At 44.4% G+C, this 22,760-nt stretch overlaps 1 protein-coding gene across 1 annotated transcript in view; it reads left to right on the top strand.

Annotated features, from left to right (window-relative positions):
• Nucleotides 1-22,760, top strand: part of LOC140464631 (cytoplasmic phosphatidylinositol transfer protein 1-like) — a 200,133-nt gene that overhangs the window by 133,813 nt on the left and 43,560 nt on the right. The window contains exons 6-9 of the mRNA XM_072559958.1: nt 6,339-6,410; nt 7,560-7,655; nt 9,265-9,420; nt 22,518-22,581. Coding sequence (XP_072416059.1) covers nt 6,339-6,410; nt 7,560-7,655; nt 9,265-9,420; nt 22,518-22,581 — 388 coding nt within the window. The remainder of the gene's footprint in view (nt 1-6,338; nt 6,411-7,559; nt 7,656-9,264; nt 9,421-22,517; nt 22,582-22,760) is intronic.

Genomic DNA, 22,760 nt, shown 5'->3' with positions numbered 1-22,760 from the left:
TTGCTGGAAAAGCGCAGCAGGTCAGGCAGCATCCAAGGAGCAGGAGAATTGACGTTTCGGGCATAAGCCCTTCTTCAGGAAGAAGGGCTTATGCCCGAAATGTCGATTCTCCTGCTCCTTGGATGCCGCCTGACCTGCTGCGCTTTTCCAGCAACACATTTTCAACCCCATAAAATGTACTCAACCCCCATATTGATATTCCTAAGTTCCCTTTCCATCTTAAGAGTACTCCATAAAGAACCAAATTTAGCGATTTAGATATGTTATGCGCATCAAAGATGGAGGACAACATAAGGTTGCCAATCCTTCAAGATTGACCTGGTGTCTCCAGGAAAATGGGATTAAAATTCAGTGCACTGTTGTGAGAAAATACAGGAGAGAAAACACCACAGGGCATTAAAAAGGAATCACGTATTTTTCTTTGTATTTTTCTTCATATTTTTCTGTTGAATTGTGATGATGTTTGGGGAAATCCCACCAAGAATCTTCCCATTGTATAGTCAGCATTTTTTTTTTCCCCAGTTGAGTAGATGGGCACTACAGGAATGGACAGGTCCGACAACCAATGGCAATTATGTGAAGTGGAACATTCGGAGTTGGGAAGTCAAACAATGATACCTGTTTGAATGTCTCCCACCAGAATTGTCCACCTGAGAAGCATGTAAAATATTGCTGTATGGATGATACAATGCAGTGGTGCATGGTGGGAGGCAGATTAGCATGAGCCATTAATTCTTAATGGCTGTACTATCTTTAACCCCAACACCAGGTTAAAGTCCAACAGGTTTATTTGAGGCATATGACCCTCTGGGTAAACCACCACCAGCCATCCCCCTTTATTGGGAGAGTAACCCTATGGGCCAGTAGCATTATTACAACTATTGATCATAATTGCCCTGACAGTCTTTGAATATTCAGTAGATTTTGGTAGTTTTTAAGATTCTGTTTAAATGTGAAGCAGAGTTTTCATGTGATAACTATCTTTAGTTGAACACATAGTCAAAATTCCTCAAGGGTGTGTTGCTCCTTCATCAGGTTCACTTCCAATTAAACCTGTTGGACTATAACCTGGTGTTGTGTGATTTTTTAACTTTGTCCACCCCAGTCCAACACCAGCATCTCCACACCATCTTTATCCCTGACGTGGTGCCTATTCAGTTGAACTTCTTGTCATTAAAAAAACTTAGTGAGTCTTGATAAGTATTGTCTTTATCCTGAATGCAATAACATTGCTCTGAGGAGATTAGCAAAATACCTCGTGCTGGAATATAATTGCAGGCACGTTAAAGCAAATATGACTCATCTGAATTAACCAATATTAGCACGCGGACTTCTGCCTTCTGAATTCTAGAATATTATTTATTTAGTTGGGTCCCTGAGGAATTAATTATGAGCCAACAACCTTTTAATAAGAGCTGAAGAATATTTACCGTAAGAATCAATTCACGGATTATGTTATAGCATTGATTCCAATATCAAAGAGAATAGAGTAATTAAAGATGGTCAATTTTTGTATAGTAAATGATCTACATGGAAGTGAATAGTTAATAATGTTCTGCCCTTGAGGAATTTTGACTATGTGTTCAACTAAAGATAGTTATCACATGAAAACTCTGCTTCACATTTAAACAGAATCTTTAAAACTACCAAAATCTACTGAATATTCAAAGACTGTCAGGGCAATTATGATCAATAGTTGTAATAATGCTACTGGCCCACAGGGTTACTCTCCCAATAAAGGGGGATGGCTGGTGTTGGTTTACCCAGAGGGTCATACGCCTCAAGCAAGGGGAGAAGGAGAATCCTTCATGATAACCTTAGTCACTGCAGGAATTAAACCCACTTTCTCAGCATCACTCTACATTGCAAACCAATGGACTGAGCAAACTGATCCCCTGTCTTTCAACTTTTGTTTAAGAGGGCATCCTGACAGACTTTGACTTTCTGTGCTGAGAAACCGTGGCTGTTCTGCTGCTGCTTTATCACGCACACTGTTGCCTTGAGTTAGGTTTTTGCCACTTTGGAAATGTCACTCTTAACAACAATATCCTTTGTTGATTATTCATGGTCTAGAATTTGAGAAATCAAAAAAAAACATTATTTTCTGTTCAGGCAGCTATTACTTTCCAGCGTTTAAAATTATTGACAAGTTTGTGTTTAGCAAAATTTCTGATGCCTATTCTGCCTAAATCCACATTTAAATTTAACACTTTCATTGCTGGTTTAATCTCATAATTTTATTTACATCATCACAGTGACCTCACACTCTTAAGATTTTGAAAGCTTCTTAAATTGAGAGGGCGAAGAATCTGAGCGTGAATCACTGTGGATCTGTCTGAGGCAATTTATTATTTTCCTCTGGATTTTGGAGAACAGTTAAGAGAAAGGAGAGAAATTAGGAGCTCAGAGACAACCCATTGCTATTTGTGAAAAAAGCGTCATTTGAATTGAAATTATTTCAGCCAGTTTCCAATTATCGTAGCCACTCCACCAAACACAACTATCTGATTTTTTTTTCCCAGTGTTGCTTTCACTAATTAGTGTTTCCAATGTTTTAGACTCCAAAAATCGTGACTTCCAATTAACAGAATGCGCACACATGAGTAGAGATGGGGGCATGTCATTTTTGAGAGTAAGGTTTTGGCAGCTAATACAGGCACTTCACCAGTGTAGCATGGTGGTTGCCATGACGAACTTTGAATTGAAAAGCACAACCCAGCTCACTGAACCTTGCCAGTGATATAATTAGAAAAAGCCGTCCTTTTGTTCAGCTCCATTGAGTTGATAGAAAATGGACAAGTCACTCTCTATCTTCCGAAACTTGGCGCGTATCAAAGTGTCAGTCCACTGCTTGTACTCTGAGGAGTTCAACCATTTGCATCTTTCCCCATTTGCAACCTTTGCACTTTTTTTTAACCCCAGTGCGTACTTTCCCTGCAACACTGCTGTTGGAAAAATAATGCTTGTTATGTGGCAGAATTGCAAAGCTGTCAGCATGGTTCCACTGGATGTTGCAGTTGAGAGCTGATCAGAGATGAATGATGCACTTATAGGGGACTGTCGTAGCTACTGTAAATTATAGGGGGAGGTCATGTTGCGGCTGTACAGGACATTGGTTAGGCCACTTTTGGAATATTGTGTGCAATTTTGCTTTCCCTGCTATAGGAAAGATGTTGTGAGACTTGAAAGGGTGCAGAAAAGATTTACAAGGATGTTGCCAGGGTTGAAGGGTTTGAGCTAGAGGGAGAGGCTGAATAGACTTGAGCTATTTTCCCTGAAGTGTGGAGGCTATAGGGTGACCTTATAGGGGTCTATAAATCATGAGGGGCATGGATAGTATAAACAGATAAAGTCTTTTCCCCAGGGTGGAGGTGTCCAAAACTAGAGGACATAGGTTTAAGGTGAGAGAGAAAAGATTTAAAGGGACCTAAGGGGCAACCTTTTCACGCAGAGGGTGGTGCGTGTATGGAATGAGCCGCCAGAGGAAGTGGTGGAGGCTGGTACAATCACAACATTTAAAAGGCATTTGATGGGTATATGAATAGGAAGGATTTGGAGGGATATGGACCGGGTGCTGGCGGGTAGGGATAGATTAGTTTAGGATACTGGTTGGCATGGATGTGTTGGAACGAAGGATCTGTATCTATGCCGTGCATCTCTATGGCTCTATGACTTAGTTTTTGCTTCTTCCATCATATGATTCGGCCACAGAAATATTGGTCAGCATCGACATGACATTCCATTCGTCAAAAAAGCTGAGCAGGATGTAAATAGATTTCTTTTTGCTCCATCCCTGGACATAAAATACAAGGGATTAATATAAAATGAAAAGAGCCATATGAATCGGAAACATTGTGATCAGGATTCATCTTGCAACCGTGTTTCCCCAGACAATTAGACAATTGACTCATTATCCCTCGATATCTCTGACTAATGGAAGCCCACTAACTCTGTATTGAATGCTCCCATTCACTCGTGTTCTTGTGGCACAGTGGTAGTGTCCCTGTCTCTGAGCTGGGAGGGCTAGGTTCAATTCCCACCTGCTTCAGAGGTGTGCCCCAGCACTTCTGAACACTTTGGGTGTTTGTAGTCATTCTTTAACCGGTATGATTTGGTTATTATCATACTGTGGGATCTTGCTGTGCATGTACCTGGTAGCTGCGTTGCGTATGTTAACAATAGTGACATCTCTTCAAAAAGTATTTCATAGATTGCAAAACCCCTTTGGGATGGGGTGGGGGAGGGGTCCTGAGGTTGTGATAAAGGCAACTTTTTCTCAGTTTATTAAAACAAAAATATGGGCTGAAACATGACATGTTTAGTCTAGCTTTAGCATCTGGTGCTCATCAGGACATTTTGCAAGAATAGCAATGAGAAAAGATGAGTAACATTTTTTACATGTTAGCTGTGCTCCCAGCTCCAGTTTACTTGGGAAACAGTGCAGCCTGTATATTTGGTCAGCAGTCTGGCCCGAGTGACGGTCACCCCTCCCAGCAGCTTGTTGAGTGCCTTGCCATTGTACATGGCCAACTGGAGAGGTCTGGGATTGAGGTGGGTCGTCTTGTTGTCCATTTTATACCTTTGTGAGAGGAGGATGCTGAATTGTTGGCCAGTGGGCCCTGATTGGTAGAGATGTTGCCATGGAGAATTCACACCAATCAATCAACACTCTCTTCTTGTGCAGTTGAAAATATTGTTCCCCTCGACAAAGAAACTAGGTGCGGAAGTAGGCTATTCTGCCCTACCATTCAGTATGATCATGGATGATCCTATACCTCAGTGCAATATTCCCAGTGCAATTTGCCTCCATAGCCCTTGATCCCTTTAATATCTAAAAATTACTCGTTAATTGCTTTCTTGACATTGCCATTCTTGATGAGCACAAGATGGAAAACCTCAAAAAAAGGTCTTTTGTTTTCCAGCAATACTCAAAGTCTGCATTACCAAACAAAAACAAGAGAAGTTGGCTCTCACCGTGCTTTGTATGTTCCCTATAGGTTGGTGAGCATTGGTAACTGCTACAGGAGGGCATGTCTGATGAGGCCTCATTTACAGCCCTAAACACAACAAGTGAATTAACAGACTTAGAGTTGACAGGTCCTCAGCAGTGAAGAAGGTCCTTCAGCCCATCGAGTCTGTGCCAGTCAAAAAACAATCGCCTAACTATTCTAACCCCGTTTCCAGTACTTTGGTCCATAGCTGTGGCATTGCAAGTGGACATCTAAATATTGGTGGAAATTTAGGGGGGTTTCTGTATCTACCATTTTCACAGGCAGTCTCGTGCACTGGGAGCTAGATCTCTCTCTTTTCTCTGTCTGGCACCAAGAGTTCCAGATTCCTATCACCCTCTGAGTTTAAAAAAAATGATTTCATCTCCTCAATCTTCTGCTGATTACTGTCAATCTGTGACCTTCTGGTCACTGATTCCTCCATCAGTAAGAAGGTTTCCTTACTATCTACACTGTCTAAGCTCCCCCTACCATGGTTTTATGCATGTCAATCATGTCCCAACCCCTCTCAGTCTCCTGAGCCTCAAAGAAACTAAGTAAGTCTATATTGTGGTTTCCTACTGATGGAGAGAGACCAGATTCTACCCTGTTGGACATTCTGGAAAGGGTGGTCCAGCATTTTCACCAAATAACAAACCGTCATCGGTGTGGAGATTGACCATAGTGCTGGATCCACCAGAGCCCCCAGAGGGAGCAGCCTGGAGCTGCAATTGGGATAAAGAAGAGAGGGGGGATTTAGTGTAACAACCTGCAGCCCATCAACATTCCCCGGAGACGGGTAGAAAGAATTTAGAAACATTCACTAACATGACACGAGTAAGTCATCCGCAATGATAAAGATTACTCCTTGTGTGATGAGATCCACTGAATCTAAAATGGAACATACCCTGACCTAAGATGTAACACCTTCTCTCCAACACATTTTGTGATTTCAGTGTCCCCAGGTGCCTTACAGCTAATGAAGATGATAGTAGAGGAAAACATGACAGTCATTATGTGCACAGCAAGATCCCACGATGCAATAAATGGCCAGATTAAGACATTTTAGATGTTAGTTGAAATATTGGCCTGTAGGATGTTGGGTAGAATTTAGCTATTCTTGTTCAGGTAACGCCACAATTTTTTTTTTTTTTACTTGATTGAAATTGTAGATAGGACCTTGGGTTAAGGTCTTATCTGTAAGACTGCCCTTGGAATTGAACTGAAGTGAACTTACCAGTGCAGGCATGATGGGCCAAAGGCCTTTGTGTCTGAGATTCCCATATACATACCATTTGAGGCATGCGAGTTCACTGAATCACTTTACTCTTTCTCCTCCCTTTTCCCCAGTGCTCCTTTTTGCCGAAATTCTCCATTTACATTGAGACAAAATATGAAGACAACAACGGCTGCAATGATCATGTAAGTCCTCGTGTGGGTCAGAGCATTAGACACCGTCACACCAAAACCATTGCACTGTCGAGCTGAGTACATATTTATTCTAATGTTTGTTTTTCCTGATTGAAGGTTGATCTGCCCTGACTTACATTTTCCATGTTTGTGTTGCATGACTCGTTGTGGTGCTGCTAAGCTACTGGGGGCAAAGTCTTTGTCATGCAATCACGCGTGACATTGGGAGCCCGATCTCTCTCTATGCCCGGTCTGGCACCAGGAAAAGTAGCCAATCCTGCTGGTCAGCCCCAAAAGGCCGCACCACCAAACTCAGTCCGGAGAGGGGAAATATTAGCCGTTCTTGCTATCTCCTGGCCCCTTTGCCAGTCCTGACAGAAATGGAGTCAGGGATTAAGATGGATCTGTTCCAGTTGTCACACAGTTGTAGCTAATTTTAGACATCGAGTAAGTTTCGCCTTGCCCCCTACCTAATGACTTTTGCCGCCTGCCTGAAACCCGAAACCATCTGTTCCTGCCCATCCACCAGCCCCTGCTTTCTGTACCCATTTTGGAGGTGAAGGAAGGGTGCCATTAGTTAAAGGGTGGTGTGTGTAGGCATCAAGAACCGACAGTTCGCCTCTCCAATGTTATAGAGCTCCAGTAGATGCCTTAAGAGAAAACCTGTTTGGGACAACACTGTAACAGAGCCGGGTGGGCAACTCACATTAAACTGTGTAACCGATGCCCCAATTACTCCATCCATGTACAGAGGAAGGTGTGTGCTGTATCCCCTGTGTAGACTGGGAGGGTAAAAAATCTGAAAGAAGTGCACACAAAGATGTGCAGGTCAGGTGAATTGGCCATGCTAACTTGCCCATAGTGTTAGGTGCGTTAGTCAGAAGGAAACGCGTCTGGGTGGGTTACTCTTCAGAGGATCAGTGTGGATTTGTTGGGCCAAAGGGCCTGTTTCCACACTGTAGAGAATTTAATCCAATAACTGTGTTCCCAAATGCTCCGTTATGGTGGAGACACTTACCGACTCAGAAGGAGCACTTCTGAAGAAGAGTCTGTGTTCGTTCTGTTTCTCTCCTCCAGCAATCTGTGTTTATTTCAGATTTCCAGCATGTGCAATATTTGATCTTTAATCACTCAGCCGATTCCTCTCCTGTATCCCGACAGATTTTCAACTCGGACAAAAACCACACGGATCACGAGGTGTGTTTCCTGGACATCGCTTATGATGAGATTCCGGACCGTTACTACAAGAGTTCAGAGGTGAGTGTCCCTTCGTGGGTCCAATCCCAACAACAACTGGGAGTTGATGCTGACCGACCAGCTCACAATGCTGCTTATTCACAATGCATTTTCCCATTTTGTTGATGTTTTCACACAGTGAGGCCGCTGCACCTTAGAAATGAGCTTTTCTGCAGTTGTGTTACTCAAGAACTTACGCTCGGAACGTTGACACTCCTGCTCCTCGGATGCTGCCTGACCAGCTGTGTTTTTCCAGCGCCACACTCTTCGACTCTGGTTTCTGTGTCCACCATTAATTAAGCCTCTCTGCATAAGTCAATCTGCATTGGGCGGGGGAAGGGTGTGGTGAATGGGCTGGTTCTGTCATGGGCACACTCATGTCTGTGTACACTCCTTTATCATTGAGCTGAGCTTACCTTTTCATTGGTGGATAAGATGCTGCGCAATACTGTTTGCCAGCATGCAGGCTGTTTGATTCTCAGCAAACTTAATTTGGAGTAGCACAAGCAAAATCTTTGTTGTCCATATTCCAGGTTCCTTTATTCCTTTATTCTGTGAGGTGACTCCGCTTGTTGGAACTGGATTAATAATCTGTGGAAGGGCAAGAACTTGTTGGGGGAGGATGCAGAATGGGCTATGTATGTCACCTAGGATCACCGTGAAAAGAAAAAAATGATTTGTATTTAAACAGCACCTTTCACATCCCCAGAATGAAACATCTTTCAGCCAATTGGTGCATAGCGAGGTCTCAAAAATAGCAACACACTAAATTGTTTGAATGATTGAGGGACATAAATGTTGTTTGAAAAGTGTGGCACTGGAAAAGCACAGCAGGTCAGGCAGCATCCAAGGAGAGTCACTGTTTCAGGCATTAGCCCTTTCATAATGTTGACAAGGCACTGTGGGGTGGGAAAAGGATCTTTTATGGCTCCACTGAACCCAAAAGACAGCACCATCGACCATGTGGCCCTCCCTCAGTGGTGCAGTTAAGAATCAGCCTAGATTGATCATCCAGCTCCTGGAGTGGCATTTGAACCCAGAACCTTCTATTTCTGAGGGAATAGTGATGCCCTCCAAGCTATGGCATCCCAATAATGAAGGGCACTTTGGCTCGATTGTGTGAGAGTGGTCTTCTGGATGCCGGGATGGAAGGGAAGCAGGGAATGTCAGTTACTTCATTTCTTAATATCATTCATGGGACATTCCTGTCATCCCTAATTGCCCCAGAGGGCAGTTAAGAGCCGATGACATTTCTGTTGGTCGGGAGTCACACGGAGGCCAAACTAGGTGAGAATGGCAGATTGTCTTTCCCCAAGGCTATTAATGAACGAGTTGGGTTTTTCCTGACAATGGTCATCATTCCAGATTTTTATTGGATTCAAATTCTACCATTTGCTGTGGTGGGATTTGAACCCAGGTCCCCAGAATATTTATTGGTTAATAGTCTAATGATTAATACCTTTCCATTACCATTACCTCTCCAATACACAACATCAGCTAATGACCTTCCCCACTGTCTAATACTGATTCAGTTTGTTTCACTTCCACTTGCCCTTTGAAAACCTTTAACATCACCCACTGCTTTTCATCAGTTCCTACACTTCATCAAATGAATGTCTTGTACCAACAGGACCTCCGATATTTTGCGTCGGTGAAGACTGGACGGGGTCCACTGAAGGAGGGTTGGAGGGATGACCCCTCCCCCGTCATGTGCTCATACAAACAAGTGACAGTCAAGTTCGAAGTCTGGGGTTTGCAGACAAGAGTGGAGCAGTTTGTTCAAAAGGTGAGCAACACCGAAAGGTGATTGTGTGCCTGTTGTGATTGTTTCCTAGGATCACTCACTTCTGTTTGCGTTTGATGTGTTCAGATTACCTCAGAGTAATTATCTTAATGATACTCTTAACCTCCCCATTGCACCTCAACGTCGTAAAGATGAAAGCTATAACCAAGAGCAGAATCAAAAGTTGCTTCTGTAGATTCTAAGCCCAATTTTCATCTTGCTGTGCTGGCAGTAAACAGGCAGGCACACAGTTAAAATATTAAAATGTTAACATTGCTCAGATCGTTGAGTATAGGAGTTGGGATGTTACGTTGAGGTTGTACAGGAGGTTGGTGAGGCTTCTTCAAGAGTACTGTATCAGGTTCTGATTGCCCTGTTATAATATCCTTCCTGTTAAGCTGGAGAGGGTTCAGTAGAGATTTACCAGGACATTATTAGGAATGTGGGCGGCACGGTGACGCAGTGGTTAGCACTACTGCCTCACAGCGCCAGATACCTGGGTTCAGTTCCCGCCTCAGGCGACTGACTGTGTGGAGTTTGCACATTCTCCCCATATCTGCGTGAGCACCCCTCTGGGTGCTCCGGTTTCCTCCCACAATCCAAAAATGTGCAGATTAGGTGAATTGGCCACGCTAAATTGCCTGTAGTGTTAGGTGCAGCTGTAAATGTAGGGGAATGGGTCTGGGTGGGGGTGGGTCAGTGTGGACTTGTTGGGCCGAAGGGCCTGTTTCCACGCTGTAAATAATGTAATCTAGGAATGGAGGACTTGTTATAAGGAGAGGCTTGATACATTGGGACTTTTTTTCACTGGAGCATAAGAAAAGAGGGATATTTGAGTGTCAGGGGTTCTGTTCACTCTGAGCTGGCTCTACAGGAGTTGGATCAGTGTCAAGTCCTCTCCACATGTAAATAAAGGGTGACTTGGTGACAGGATACTGGCCTCTCTGGAGTTATTTCTGTTTTGAGAACTCAGAACCTTCGGTTGCACAGTGAATGCCTTAAACTGCTCAAAAATGATGAGGTCATCAAATGCTGTTGCAGGGGCAACATTGTCCTCGGTTTCCTTACTGAAATAGATCAGTAACGGCAAATATCTGAGTTATTCATTCATGGGATGATGTTAGTCCACTTCGACAGGACTCTGAAAATGGTCATTTTTTTTCTCCACATAAGGTCAGGTTTTAGTTGCTGAAGTTGTTTGGTGTTGAATCATTTCCACTGGCTTTATCATCTGCTTGAAAAGTATGTGATTGGATTTGAAAGAAAGCCCTCAAGATTTTTCTGAAGCCAACGTTTACAAGCCAGAAAATGAAACCACTTTATGGGATTAAGGGAGCACTGATTAAATATAAATGTCTTCATGGCAGCTTGACAAAGAGCTGATTTACTCACTCATCTGGGATCTATGACAGCTGGCTTCATGGAGTTGAGCGTCACACACATATTCACTGAGCTACCATAGAATCCCTACAGCGTGGGAGTAGGCCATTTGGCCCATTAAGAGCCAAAAGAGCATTCTACCTAGACCCACCCCATCCCTGTTACCCTGCATTCCCCATGGCTTATCCATTTAACCTGCTCATCCCTGAATACTATGGGCAATTTAGCGTGGCCAATCTGCCTGATCTGCACATCTTTGGATTGTGGGAGGAAACCGGAGCATCCGGAGAAAGCCCACGCAGACATGGGGAAGAACGTGCAAACACCACACATGCAGTTGTCTGAATCGAACCTGGGTCCCTGGCTCTGTGAGGTGGCAGTGCTAACCACTGAGCCACCATGCTGCCAGGAACAGGAGGATCCCAGGTTTGATTTCCCAGTCTTTGCTGAGGCATAGTGAGGTGATTCATGTTAGCATACCCCCCCCCCCCACACCCCTCACCATTTGATCTGGGGAGGAGCTAGGCTTCCTACTAATCCCCTGCTTGACAATATGTCTAGATAGAGATCAAAGGCAGCAGTTACATCTGAGCCACTGGGGAGAACAGTCCTTGAGTCTTTGGATCTGAATGCTGGTTTTCCACCCAGTCTGATATCTCTCGCTGTTGATTCACAGAGAGTTAAGTGAGGCAGGAAAGAAAGCAATCCATCTGACCCATGAATTTTCAACCCTTAGACCAAGACACAAGGATCAAACTCCACTAGGACACCTTCCTGGTTTGCTTGCCAGCTTCTGTACATGAGTAATGGGGAAAAGGGCAAGGGACTGTGCATCACAGGAAAGAACCTGTCAGGAGAATAATTGCAGGAAAGAAGAGGGGCAGGATGCTCTGATGCTGGCGGTAAGATCAGGAAAAGACTGATTGATGATCTCCCAGCATTTATAAAGGATTTATTCTCCGAGTGATGCATGCAGGAAGTATGGGTGGATTCTCAATGACCTCATTTCCATTCTCACAGTTGCTGCTGGGATTTGGAATGTGCCAAACTCCTCAATGGTGTCCTGCAAACCGCGTGAATGCCAGAGATACTCAACAGGTCTAGCAGCATCTGTAGAGAGAGAAATGGAGTTAATGTTTTAAGTCCTGTCTGACCCTTCTTCAGACCTGATGATAAGGAACTGGGACAGAGTGAACAGGAATAACCTGTACATGTTAACAGAGGGGTCAGTGTCCGTAGGGCGTGGATTGAAAATAATCGGGAGAAGGATTCAAGGGAAGTTGAGAAACTCTTCCACCTGGATGACGTTGGGGGATCTGCAAGTCGCTTACACAGGTTGGGAGAGATGGAAAACCTCAAGAAATTTAAAAATTGTTTGGTAGAGCCTTTGATGTACCATAGGCTACAGGGCTACAGGTCAAGAGCTGGAAGGTGAGAATAAGACTAGATAGGCCCAATGGATGGTTTTTGGTGCAGTTAATATGTGATGTTCCTATAAATCGATCATTACTCACCTGTTTCTCCCACAGCCACCCAAACCCTGTCGGTCTCTGGTAACATTTTGCACTTTTGGAATCAGTTCCTTAAATGGTTATTGCTTTGGTCTCTTTCAATGCAACAGATATGAGTTACTGGTCTGACTTCTTATTTTCACATATTTGTTACCAAAGAGTAACTGAGGACACTTGCAACCTGCAAAAATGGATTGGAATGGTATTTAAACCAACTGTACTTCTTTAAAGAGACTGACGGATGTCCGTGTCAGAGTTAGACACTAGACTGGACCGAAACAGAACGACTCCGAATCTGGATGGAGTTCCTTGGCAGTCAGGCCATGAACTTTGTCCATGTCCAAGAACCACAGTGGAGCCCCCTGCTGGTTGTTCTCATGCATTACATTGGGTGAAAGTAAAGGGTGGATTTTAATGCCCTCCCTCAACCCTGATTAAGTAACTGGTGGGAAGGGTAGTTTAAGGTCCTATCTCATTGCGACACAGATTGCAGTGGTTGGGAGTGGCACACTAACTGTGAGAAACAAATCAGTGTCTGGATTGTGGGCAACCAGAAGCAAGAATCTGTCAGTCGCAGGCACTCAGTGGCTGATTGAGAGACGCCACTACCCTTGCTGATCAACAATGCACCCGACCTATGAAGATATTAGACGTGGAATGGTGGTGGTGCTTCCTACAATAGAGTTGTTATCCTGTCATTCTGATAGACTGACCTGCAGAAAATAATCAGGAAGGCTAATGGAATACTGGTCTCAATGTCTAGAGGGCTGGTGTACAAGGATGCAGACATTATGCTGCAGTTATACAAAACCCTGGTTAGACCCCACTTGGAGTAGTGTGAGCAGATCTGAACACCACACCTTAGAAAGGAGACATTGACCTTGGAGAGAGTACAATGTAGGTTTACAAGAATGATGACTAGACTTTAGGGGTGAAGTTATGAGGAGAGGTCATACAATTTCAGGCCTTGTTTTCTCTAGAATTTATAAGTTTAAGGGATGATCTGATCAAAGTCTTCAAGTTATTAATGGGAAAAAGAGAGTAGATAAAGATCTACAATTTCCACTGGTTAGGGATTCTAGAACCAGGGACAATAGTCTGAGAAGAAAGCACTTCTACAGATAAATGACAGAGAATATTTTATCAGTTCATTTTAAATCTAACTTTTTTTTAAGCAAAGAGATTTGGGTCAAAGGCAGGTGTATGGCGATAGGCCACAGATCAGCTATGATCCCATTGAATGGCCTACTCCTGTTCCTGTATTCCTCCTCCTAGTATGATGGATGCCTGCACATCAGGAGTCCTTGGTTCCAGAGAAAGCTTGCTGCTGGTCTGGCAATTAATCTGAGGCCAAAAGAGAAAATACTGGAAAATCTCAGCAGGTCTGGCAGCAACTGTAAGGAGAGAAAAGAGCTGATGTTCAAGTCTAACTGACCCTTTGTCAAATCTGAGGGGCTTCTCTGAAAGAGGCAAGACTTGGTGGGGGGGGGGGGTGGTGGGGGGGTGCAGAATTGGCTAGCCCTGGTTTGTGAGAGGGAGAGCAGGTTGAGAAGGAGAGTGTTTCATGGTAACCTTAGCTGGTGTGGGAATTGAACCCATGCTATTGGTGTTTGCCAACCAGCCAACAGAGATAAACTCCATCCTCAGCTTTGAATGCCAGCCTTGATTTGGAATAGGAACGATACCTTCACATCAATAGACTTCAGACCCAGGGGTTGCTTTGGAACCTTTTCTGTTGAACTTTTAAGGCCCTTTTGTATTTGGCAATTAAGGTAAACCACTACAGGGATTTTCAAACTGCCTATATTGAGCTGTCATAATTGTGACACATTTGTCTTTATGCTGAATGTTTAACAGTCCTTTATTGTAATTGATCCTTGCAATCAAATGAGGGCTTTTTTTTTGAACATGTTGCTGTGGAGATGAAAATCCATTTCTGCCCTTGGCTTACAGTTTGTCTTCTCTTTTGAAAATGTAATTACTTGAGCTAGAAAAGGTGTCATTAGTTAAACTCGTCTAACTGTCGATCTATGGGAAAATAAAATCACACTTCATATTATCACGATTTGTTTCAATTTAAAAATAGCTTTGTAATGCTCCAGATGCCCTGCTGTTAATTACTATGAAAATTCATAAGGAAAAGCAAACTGCTGTAGTTTGCTGGGAACATGCAATAAAAATGGGAACTGCTCGAAATGCTCAGTAGGTTTGGCAGCCTCTGAGGAGACAGGAATAGAGGTAAATCTTTCAGTTAATGAGCTTGTGAGAGTTGAAGGAAATTGCAGATTTTAAGCACAGTTTTTAGCATCAGTAGAGACTTCTCAAATATTAAAGTAGTCCGAACCTACATTCAGCAAGACCTGAACAACTTCCAGCTTTAGACTGATTTATAACGCAAACATCAAAGCAGTTCCCAAAGTTCCAGGTTGACCGTCTTCAACAGGAGAGAATCTAACCATCTCCCCAAGGCATTTAACAGTGCTGAATCCAACATCAGCAACATCCTAGGGGTCACCACTGAGCAGAAACTGAACTGGACCAGCCGGATATGTCATGTGGCTACAAGAGCAGGTCAGAGGTTGGGAGTTCTGAGGAGATTAACACATCTCCTGACTCTCCAAAGCCTGTCCACCATCAACAAGGGACAAGTCAGGAGTGTGATGGAATACTCCCCACTTGCCTGGATGGGTGCAGCTTCAACAACATTCAAGAAGCTTGACATTATCCAGGACAAAGCAGCCCATTGAACAACACCTCATCCAACACGTTCAGCATTCTCTCCCTCTGCCAGCAGCACACAGTGGCTGATGCTTGCATTATCTGTAAGATACACTGCAGCTTCCTTCAACAGCACCTTCCAAACCTGTCACCTCTGGAAACACACACAGCACAGTGGCACAGTGGTTAGCACTGCTGCCTCACAGGGTCAGAGACCTGGGTTCAATTCCCACCTCAGGTGACTGACTGTGTGGAGTTTGCACATTCTTCCCGTGTCTGCGTGGGTTTCCTCCCACAATCCAAAAAATGTGCAGGTTAGGTGAATTGGCCATGCTAAATTGCCCGCAGTGTCAGGTGAAGGGGTAAATGTAGGGAGGTGGGTTGGGCTTCGGCGGGTCAGTGTGGACTTGTTGGGCCGAAGGGCCTGTTTCCATACTGTAAGTAATCTAATCTTTAAAAAAAACAACTCTGTGGCCGACCACTTCAACATGCAAGTTCTGGGCCTCCTCCTTTGCCAAATCCTAGCTACCTGACACCTGGAGGAAGAGTGCCTCACGTTCCACCTTGGCACCCTCCAACCACACGGGATCAATGTCAATTTCACCAGTTTCCTCATTTCCAGAGCCAACCCTCCAACAACTCAGCACCGCTCTCTTGAACTATCCTACCTGTCCATCTTCCTTCCCACCTATTCTATCCTACCCTGCTCTGAACTATTGCCATGACCCCCCACCTGTATCTACCTATCACCTTTGCAGCTACCTTCCCCCAGCCCCACATCCCTCCCATTTATCTCTTAGCCCCCTTGCCCCCCCCCCCCCAAACATTCTTGTTGAAGAACTTATGCTTGAAATGTCAACCCTGCTACTCCTTTGATGCTTTTCCAGTGCCACACTTTTCAAACTTGTCACCTCTGCCAATCTAGAAGTAACATTTCCCTCAAGGACCCCCTTCCACATAGGGTACTGCATCTCCTGCTCTCTGCCTCCCAGAAGCACCCTCTCCCCAACTATTTGTTTTGATTTGATTTATTACTGTCACATGTACCGAGGTACAGTTAGAAGTGGTGCCTTATATGCTTTACAGGCAGATTGTATGATACAAGTGCATCAAGGTAATGGAACAGAGTGCGGGATACAGTGTTACATCTGCGAGGAAGTGTAGAGAGAGCTCAACATTAACATTAAAGAGGTGCATTCAAAAGTCTGATAACAGTGGGAATCAAGTTTTTCTTGAATCTGTTCATACGTATATACAAATGTATGTATCTTCCTCCCGACAGAAGATGGTGGAAGAGAGTATAACCAGGGTGGGAAGGAGTCTTTGATTACATTCGTTGCATTCCTGAGACATCAGGAAGTATAAATGGAGTCAGTGGAAGATTGGTTTGCATGATGGACTGGGCTGTGTTCACAACACTCTGTACTTCCTCTCGGTCTTGGGAAGAGTAATTGCCTATCAATCTGTGATGCATTCATCCATGGTGCATGATAACAATTGGTAAGGGTCATTGTGGACATGCCTCCTGAGAAACTAGAGGCATTGTTGCACTTTCTTAGTGTCAATGTGGTTGGACCAGGACAGTTTGCTGATCACTCCCAGAAACTTGACGGTCTCTGCCATCTCCGCCTCAGCATCATTGATGCAGACAGGGCGTGTTGTCCGCTCCACTTCCTGAAGCCAATGACCAGCTCCTTTGTTTTGCTGATGTGTGTATAAGGAGTATAGTGTGGGGCTGAGTACACAGCCTTGTGGGACACCAATGATGAGGATTATCATGGGGGGGGGGGGGGGGTGTTGTTGCCTATCATACTGACTGTGGTCTGTTCGTCAGGAAGTTGAGAATCCAGTTACAGAGGGGGAGAGCAGAAACCTGAGTGTCGGTGTTTGCAGATGAGTTTGTTTGGAATTATGACGTTGAAGGCAGAGCTGTCGTCAATAAGTAGAAGCCTGACGTAGATGTCCTTATTGTCCAGATATCCCAGGGATGACTGTAGGGCCAGGGAAATGGCATCTGCCCTGGGTCTGTTGTGCCAATAGGCGAATTGCAAAAGATCAAGGCAATCTGGGAGGCTGGAATTGATGCTTGCCATGAGCAAGCACTTCATAACGATGGAGGTCAGAGCCACTGGGTGGGTATCATTGAGGCACGCTGCATGATGTTTCTTTGGCACTGGGATGATGCTGGTCTTTTTGAAGCAGGTGGGAATTTCAGATGGTATTAAGGAGAGTTTGAAGATGCCTGCGAATACTCCCGCCAACTGGTCCACACAAGATCCGAGTGCACAGCTAGGAACTCCATCCAGGCCATTCGATTCCCACAGGATCACCCTTAAGGAGGTTGATCTAACATCTGCAGCAGTGACTGTGGGTACATCTGAGGCTGAAGGGATAGGTGATATTGTTCCACTGCCCTTCTGCTCAAAGCGAGCGTAACCTAGCTAACCTCTGTGCCAAGGTGCCCAGCTCATGCTCCCACTCCTCCTCTCCTCGTACCAATGACTTCACCCCTTCCTTTCTCCCACTTTTCCTGGTCAAGAAACTGGGTACTGTTTGTAGTTCCATTTCTGGCGACTGATGGCACTGGTGGGACAACAGAGCTGCAGTCCAATCAGATTGGCCAACAACCTTGAGGTGGGACTTTATCTGGGTGTGACTGGCGGCAGTGAACTTCAATCAGTTAACACTCCTCAGGGTGTTAAATCGCTGTGGGACAGCCAGTATCCCCACTGACTCTCATAGCAAGGTGGAAACCCTATTCGTGAGAAAATATTTCTGTGACTCCTCAACACCTTCTAATCACCGGCACAGAGATGTTATTACCCACCAGTGACGTGGGTGGGACTTGAATCTGGGTATCCTGGTTCAGAGATAGGGACAATACCACACCACACGAACCCTCTGGTGTGTTTTATACTCTTAATCCTTTGAGAATTTCCTGGATACATTGTCAAGTTCCAGGATGGCTGAATGTGACAGACCATAAAGTTCAGCTGCAACTGAGACCCTGTTGACAGATATAAACAATACTCTTCCCACAGATAATAATGTCTGATTAATGGGAAGCAGCAGGACACAGGGTTATTTTGAACAGCACAGAATTATACACGGTGGCGACTGCTGATATTTTCTTCTGCCTTGATTTCTGGGACATTGCCCAGAGTGAGGCAGTTTTCCACAAGGATGTTTATAGAATGAGAGCTGGGAGCTAAGGACTCGACTTTGAGCAGTCATTTTCATTCAGATAGACTTAGGTGTGAGAGCCCAGCGTTTGGAAACTTTATACAGATTTGTTACATTGTTGATTGTTTAATATTCCATTACTATTGATCAAATTGTTGGAGAGGAATGATTAGATCCCCTACAGTGTGGAAACAGGCCCTTCGACCCAACCAGTCCACACCAACCGTCTAAAGAGTAACCCACCCAGCCCCATTTCCCTCTGAATGATTTACCTAACACTATGGGCAATTTGGCATGGCCAATTCACCTGACCTGCCCATCTTTGGATTGTGGGAGGAAACCCACATAGACACGGGAGAATGTGCAAACTCCACACAGACAGTCACATGAGGCTGGAATTGAACCTGGGACCCTGGTGCTGTGAGGTAACAGTGCTAACCACTGAGCCACCATGTCATGCAGGCAAAGCTGACGAGAAGATGAGCAACAGTCCCTCAAACTGCACACATTTGTTTAATTGATCCTTGTATATAAACCAACGGGATGCATTTATATAGCAACTTTCATGTAGTGACGCTTCTTGTGATGCTTCACATGTACATTCTCAAACAAAATATGGCGCTGTCATGAAATATTAAACAAGTGACCAATATATTGCTCAAATAGACATAGATTTTATGGAAGCTGTTACTACTCTCCAGCAGATCTAGGCAAGCCATTTTATATTCACATCAGAACAATATTTTTCAGAATTATTATGGTGTAGTAGGAGGCCATTGGGCCCATCATGCCCGTACTACCTCTATTATCTAGTGCCAATTTACTGCCTCTTCCCCATATCCATGCACATTATTCCCATCCAAATAACCATCTGAGGCCTCTTGAATGTCTCCGTTTGAACCTGCCTGCACCTCACTTCTAGGCAGTGCATCCCATACCCTAAAACTCTCACCTCACATCACTCTGGTTTCCTTTTCAAGCTTCACCCTATCTAATGTATCCAGCCCACTCATAATTTTAAAAACCTCTAACAGCTCTCATCTCAACTGCCTTCTGTCCAGGGGGAAAAAGTCCCAGCAGTCAATCTGTCTGCGTAGCTGAAGTTTCTCATTCATGGAACATTCTAGTAAATCACTTCTGCACTCTCTCTAGAGTACTTACACCTCTCGTATAATGTGGCACCCACAACATTTTCCATCTGTTTCCCAAACCTGAGACCTCAGCTCTTATTCCCGAGGTTGACGACAAATTCTGAGGACCAGCAGTCACCAGCGCACAGTTTGCTTTGCACCAATCATTGGGGTTGATGGGATTCAAAGAGGCAACTATCCATATTACCTGCAAATTCTCCCTCCCCCATACCAATCATAGCAGCAACAACGTTGGGCATTTAAGACTCATCAAGGTACTTCTGAGGAGCAATTATCAACCACAGTTTGATTTTGAGCCACACAAGGAGCTGTCGACAGGCTTATGGCATGTGTCCCTTCCTCTGAGCCAGGAGCTCTGTGTTCAAGTCCCATCTGAGGATTTGATGGCTGACCACTGCAGATTCTTCCAATACAGGAGATGGTGCCACAACCATCATACCTCTGGCGCAGGCTGGTGGTAGGAGGGTAAACATGGGTTGAAATCCCATCATGACAGGAAGTGAGATTTAATTTAACTGTATGAAGCTTGAATTAAAAGCTACTCTCAGTAATGGAGCCCCTGAAACTGTTGTCAGTTGTTGTCAAAAGTTCATTCATGCTCCCCCTATCCTGGGGATTATCATTGACCAGAAACTGAACTTGACTCCTCATATATGATAGGGGTCTTTAAGAGACATTTAGATAAGCACATAAATATACAAGGAATGAGGGATATGGTCCAAGGGCAGGCAGAAGGGATTAGTTTAATTTGGCGTCATGTTCAGTACAACATCATGGGTCAGAGGGCCTGTTCCTGGTCTGAATAGTTCCATGTTCTATAAATACTGTGGCTACAAAACAAGTCAGAGACGAGGAATCCTGCAGCAAGTAACTCTCCTCCTGCCGCCTCAAAGCCTGTGCACCATCTACAAGGCACAAGTCAGGATGGAATACTCCCCACTTGCCTGGATGGGTGCAGCTCCAATAACCCTCAAGAAGCTTGACACCATCCAGCACAAAGCAGCCCACTTGATTAGTAACACATCCGTAATCTTCCACTCCCTCCATCACTGATGCTCAGCAGCAGCAGTGTGTACTAGCTACAAGATGCACTGTAGAAATTCGCCAAGACACCTTCAATAGCACTTTCCAAACCTGAAACCACTACCACCTAGAAGGACAAGGGCAACAGACATATAGCAATCTGCAAGTTCCACCCCAAGCCACTCACCATCCTGACTTGGAAATATATCGTCATTCCTTCACAGTTGCTGGGTCAAAATACTGGAACTGTCACTGTAATGGAATAGTGCGTTTACCTAAAGCACATACACTGCAGCAGTTCAAGAAGACAATCAAGAATGTGGTGCTGCAGGTCAGGCAGCATCCGAGGAGCAGGAGAATCGAAATTTCGGGCAAAAGCCCTTCATCAGGAAGATTCCTGTTGTAGGGCTTTTACCAGAAACATCTCCTTCTCCTCGGATGCTGCCTGACCTGCTGTGCTTTTCCAGCATCACACTCTCGACTCTAATCTCCAGCATCTGCAGTCCTCACTTTGGTCTAGTTCAAGAAGACAGCTCACCTCAAGGGCATCTTGGGATAGGCAAAAATGCTGGCCAAGTCAGCAACACCCACATCCTATGAATGAATATTTTTTTCAAAAATGTCTTTTAGGAAAGGAAATTTGCTGTCCTTATCGAGTCTGAGCTATATGTGAGTCCAGACCTACAAGAATGTGGTTGACTCTTAAATGCCTTCTGAAATGACCTCACAATGATCCAAATTAATACTGGCCTTGGCAGTGATGCCCACACATCAGCAAAATGGGGTTTGTTTTTGAAGTGGCGGGCAGTAAGACTGGGAAAGACTCCTAGACAGCCGTGTGAAGGAAAGGATATCGGAGCCCACCCCATCTTATCCACAGCTCCTGAGGACATCATGTGGAATTAGTAAGGAATCTGGAAACGCAGACCCCATGAGTGAAATGTCTCACAGCATCATGTAAGGACAGTGACCGAAAGCATGGATCACGTCAGGGCCCTTAAGGGACATCTTAAACTTAAAGAGAGAGATGGATAGGTTTAGGGAAGGATTTCCAGAGTTTAGAATCCAGGCAACCAAAGGTACGGTCGTCATTGGTGAAGCAATTACACTCTCAGATGCTCAATGGTAAGCAATTGGAGGAATGCAGAGCTCACAGAGCAGCACTACAGTCAGGCAGTGAAAAATGTTTGATCAGAAATTCCAATTCCTTCCAAACTAAAGAATTCCCATTGGGAGATGCCATGCAATAGGAGGAAGTGGGCAGTAATTTTCTTTTATTCTTTCATGGCATGTGAGCATTGTTGGCAAGGTTAGCACTTACTGTGTTGCCTACCCAAGGAGGTGGTGGTAAGCTGCCTTATTAAACTGCTGCAGTCTGCCCTGTAGTGCCAGCAGAAAGGGAGCTCCAGGACTTTGGATCCAATGACATTGAAAGGTGATGTAGTTCCAAGTCAGGATGCTGTGCAGTTTGCAGGGGATCTGACAGATGATGGTATTCTTAATTGTCTCAGTGGTGGAAGTTGCAGGATTGGACGGTGCTGTGTCAAATGAGCCTTGCTGAGTTGCTGCAGTGCATCTTGCCAATGGTACACAGTGCTGCTGGTGGAGGAAGTGATGAGTTTAAGATGATGAGTGGGGTCCCAGTCAAATGGGCTACTTTGTCCCGATTTCTGTCCACCTTCAGTTGAATGAGACAATGGGATACCCGAAAAGTGATTTTAAAAGGGAGGGATTCATAATAGAGAAATGTTTAATCGGTAAGGGAATCCAATGTTGTGGGGAATAGGCAGGGAAATGAGAATTATCAAGTCAGCCATGATCTCATTGAACAGCAGCATAGACTCAATGGGCTGAATGGCTTATTTTTGCTCCTATTACTTATGGTTTTATTCCGCCTCAGTGATCCACTTTGCAGATACTTTACACTCTGTGAGAGTTGAGCTTATCAAAGATTCACCTTCACTAGTCTGAGACGAACCAGATAAATTGTGTTAAAATGTTTCATTGTTCAACAGAAAGAGGGATATTCAGCTGAATAAAATTCTAAATAAAATGTTATCACCAGTGCTGCAGTGCTTAAGCAAAGAAACAACTGCAAAAGTGATCGCAATCATGATATCTTCTTTGGTTTCAGGTTATCAGGGATATCTTATTAATAGGCCATCGGCAAGCCTTCGCCTGGGTTGATGAATGGTGTGGTAAGTCCATCTAAGTAATTGTACTTGTTTTTAGCACTACATATAGTACTTCATCAATATCGTGTAACCAGAGCTCTCTCTCGTATTGTAAGTGGGAAAGGACAAGCAAGATGTTTGGCCTCATTGCTGGGTGGATTAGGATTTTTTTGCAGATTTGCTGACGATAGTACATGTCCATT

This window comes from Chiloscyllium punctatum, chromosome 40, assembly GCF_047496795.1.
Source record: "Chiloscyllium punctatum isolate Juve2018m chromosome 40, sChiPun1.3, whole genome shotgun sequence".
In the NCBI taxonomy this organism is placed as follows: domain Eukaryota; kingdom Metazoa; phylum Chordata; class Chondrichthyes; order Orectolobiformes; family Hemiscylliidae; genus Chiloscyllium; species Chiloscyllium punctatum.
The sequence above is the reverse complement of the archived record's forward strand: the minus strand, read 5'-3'. Positions and strand labels throughout refer to the sequence as shown.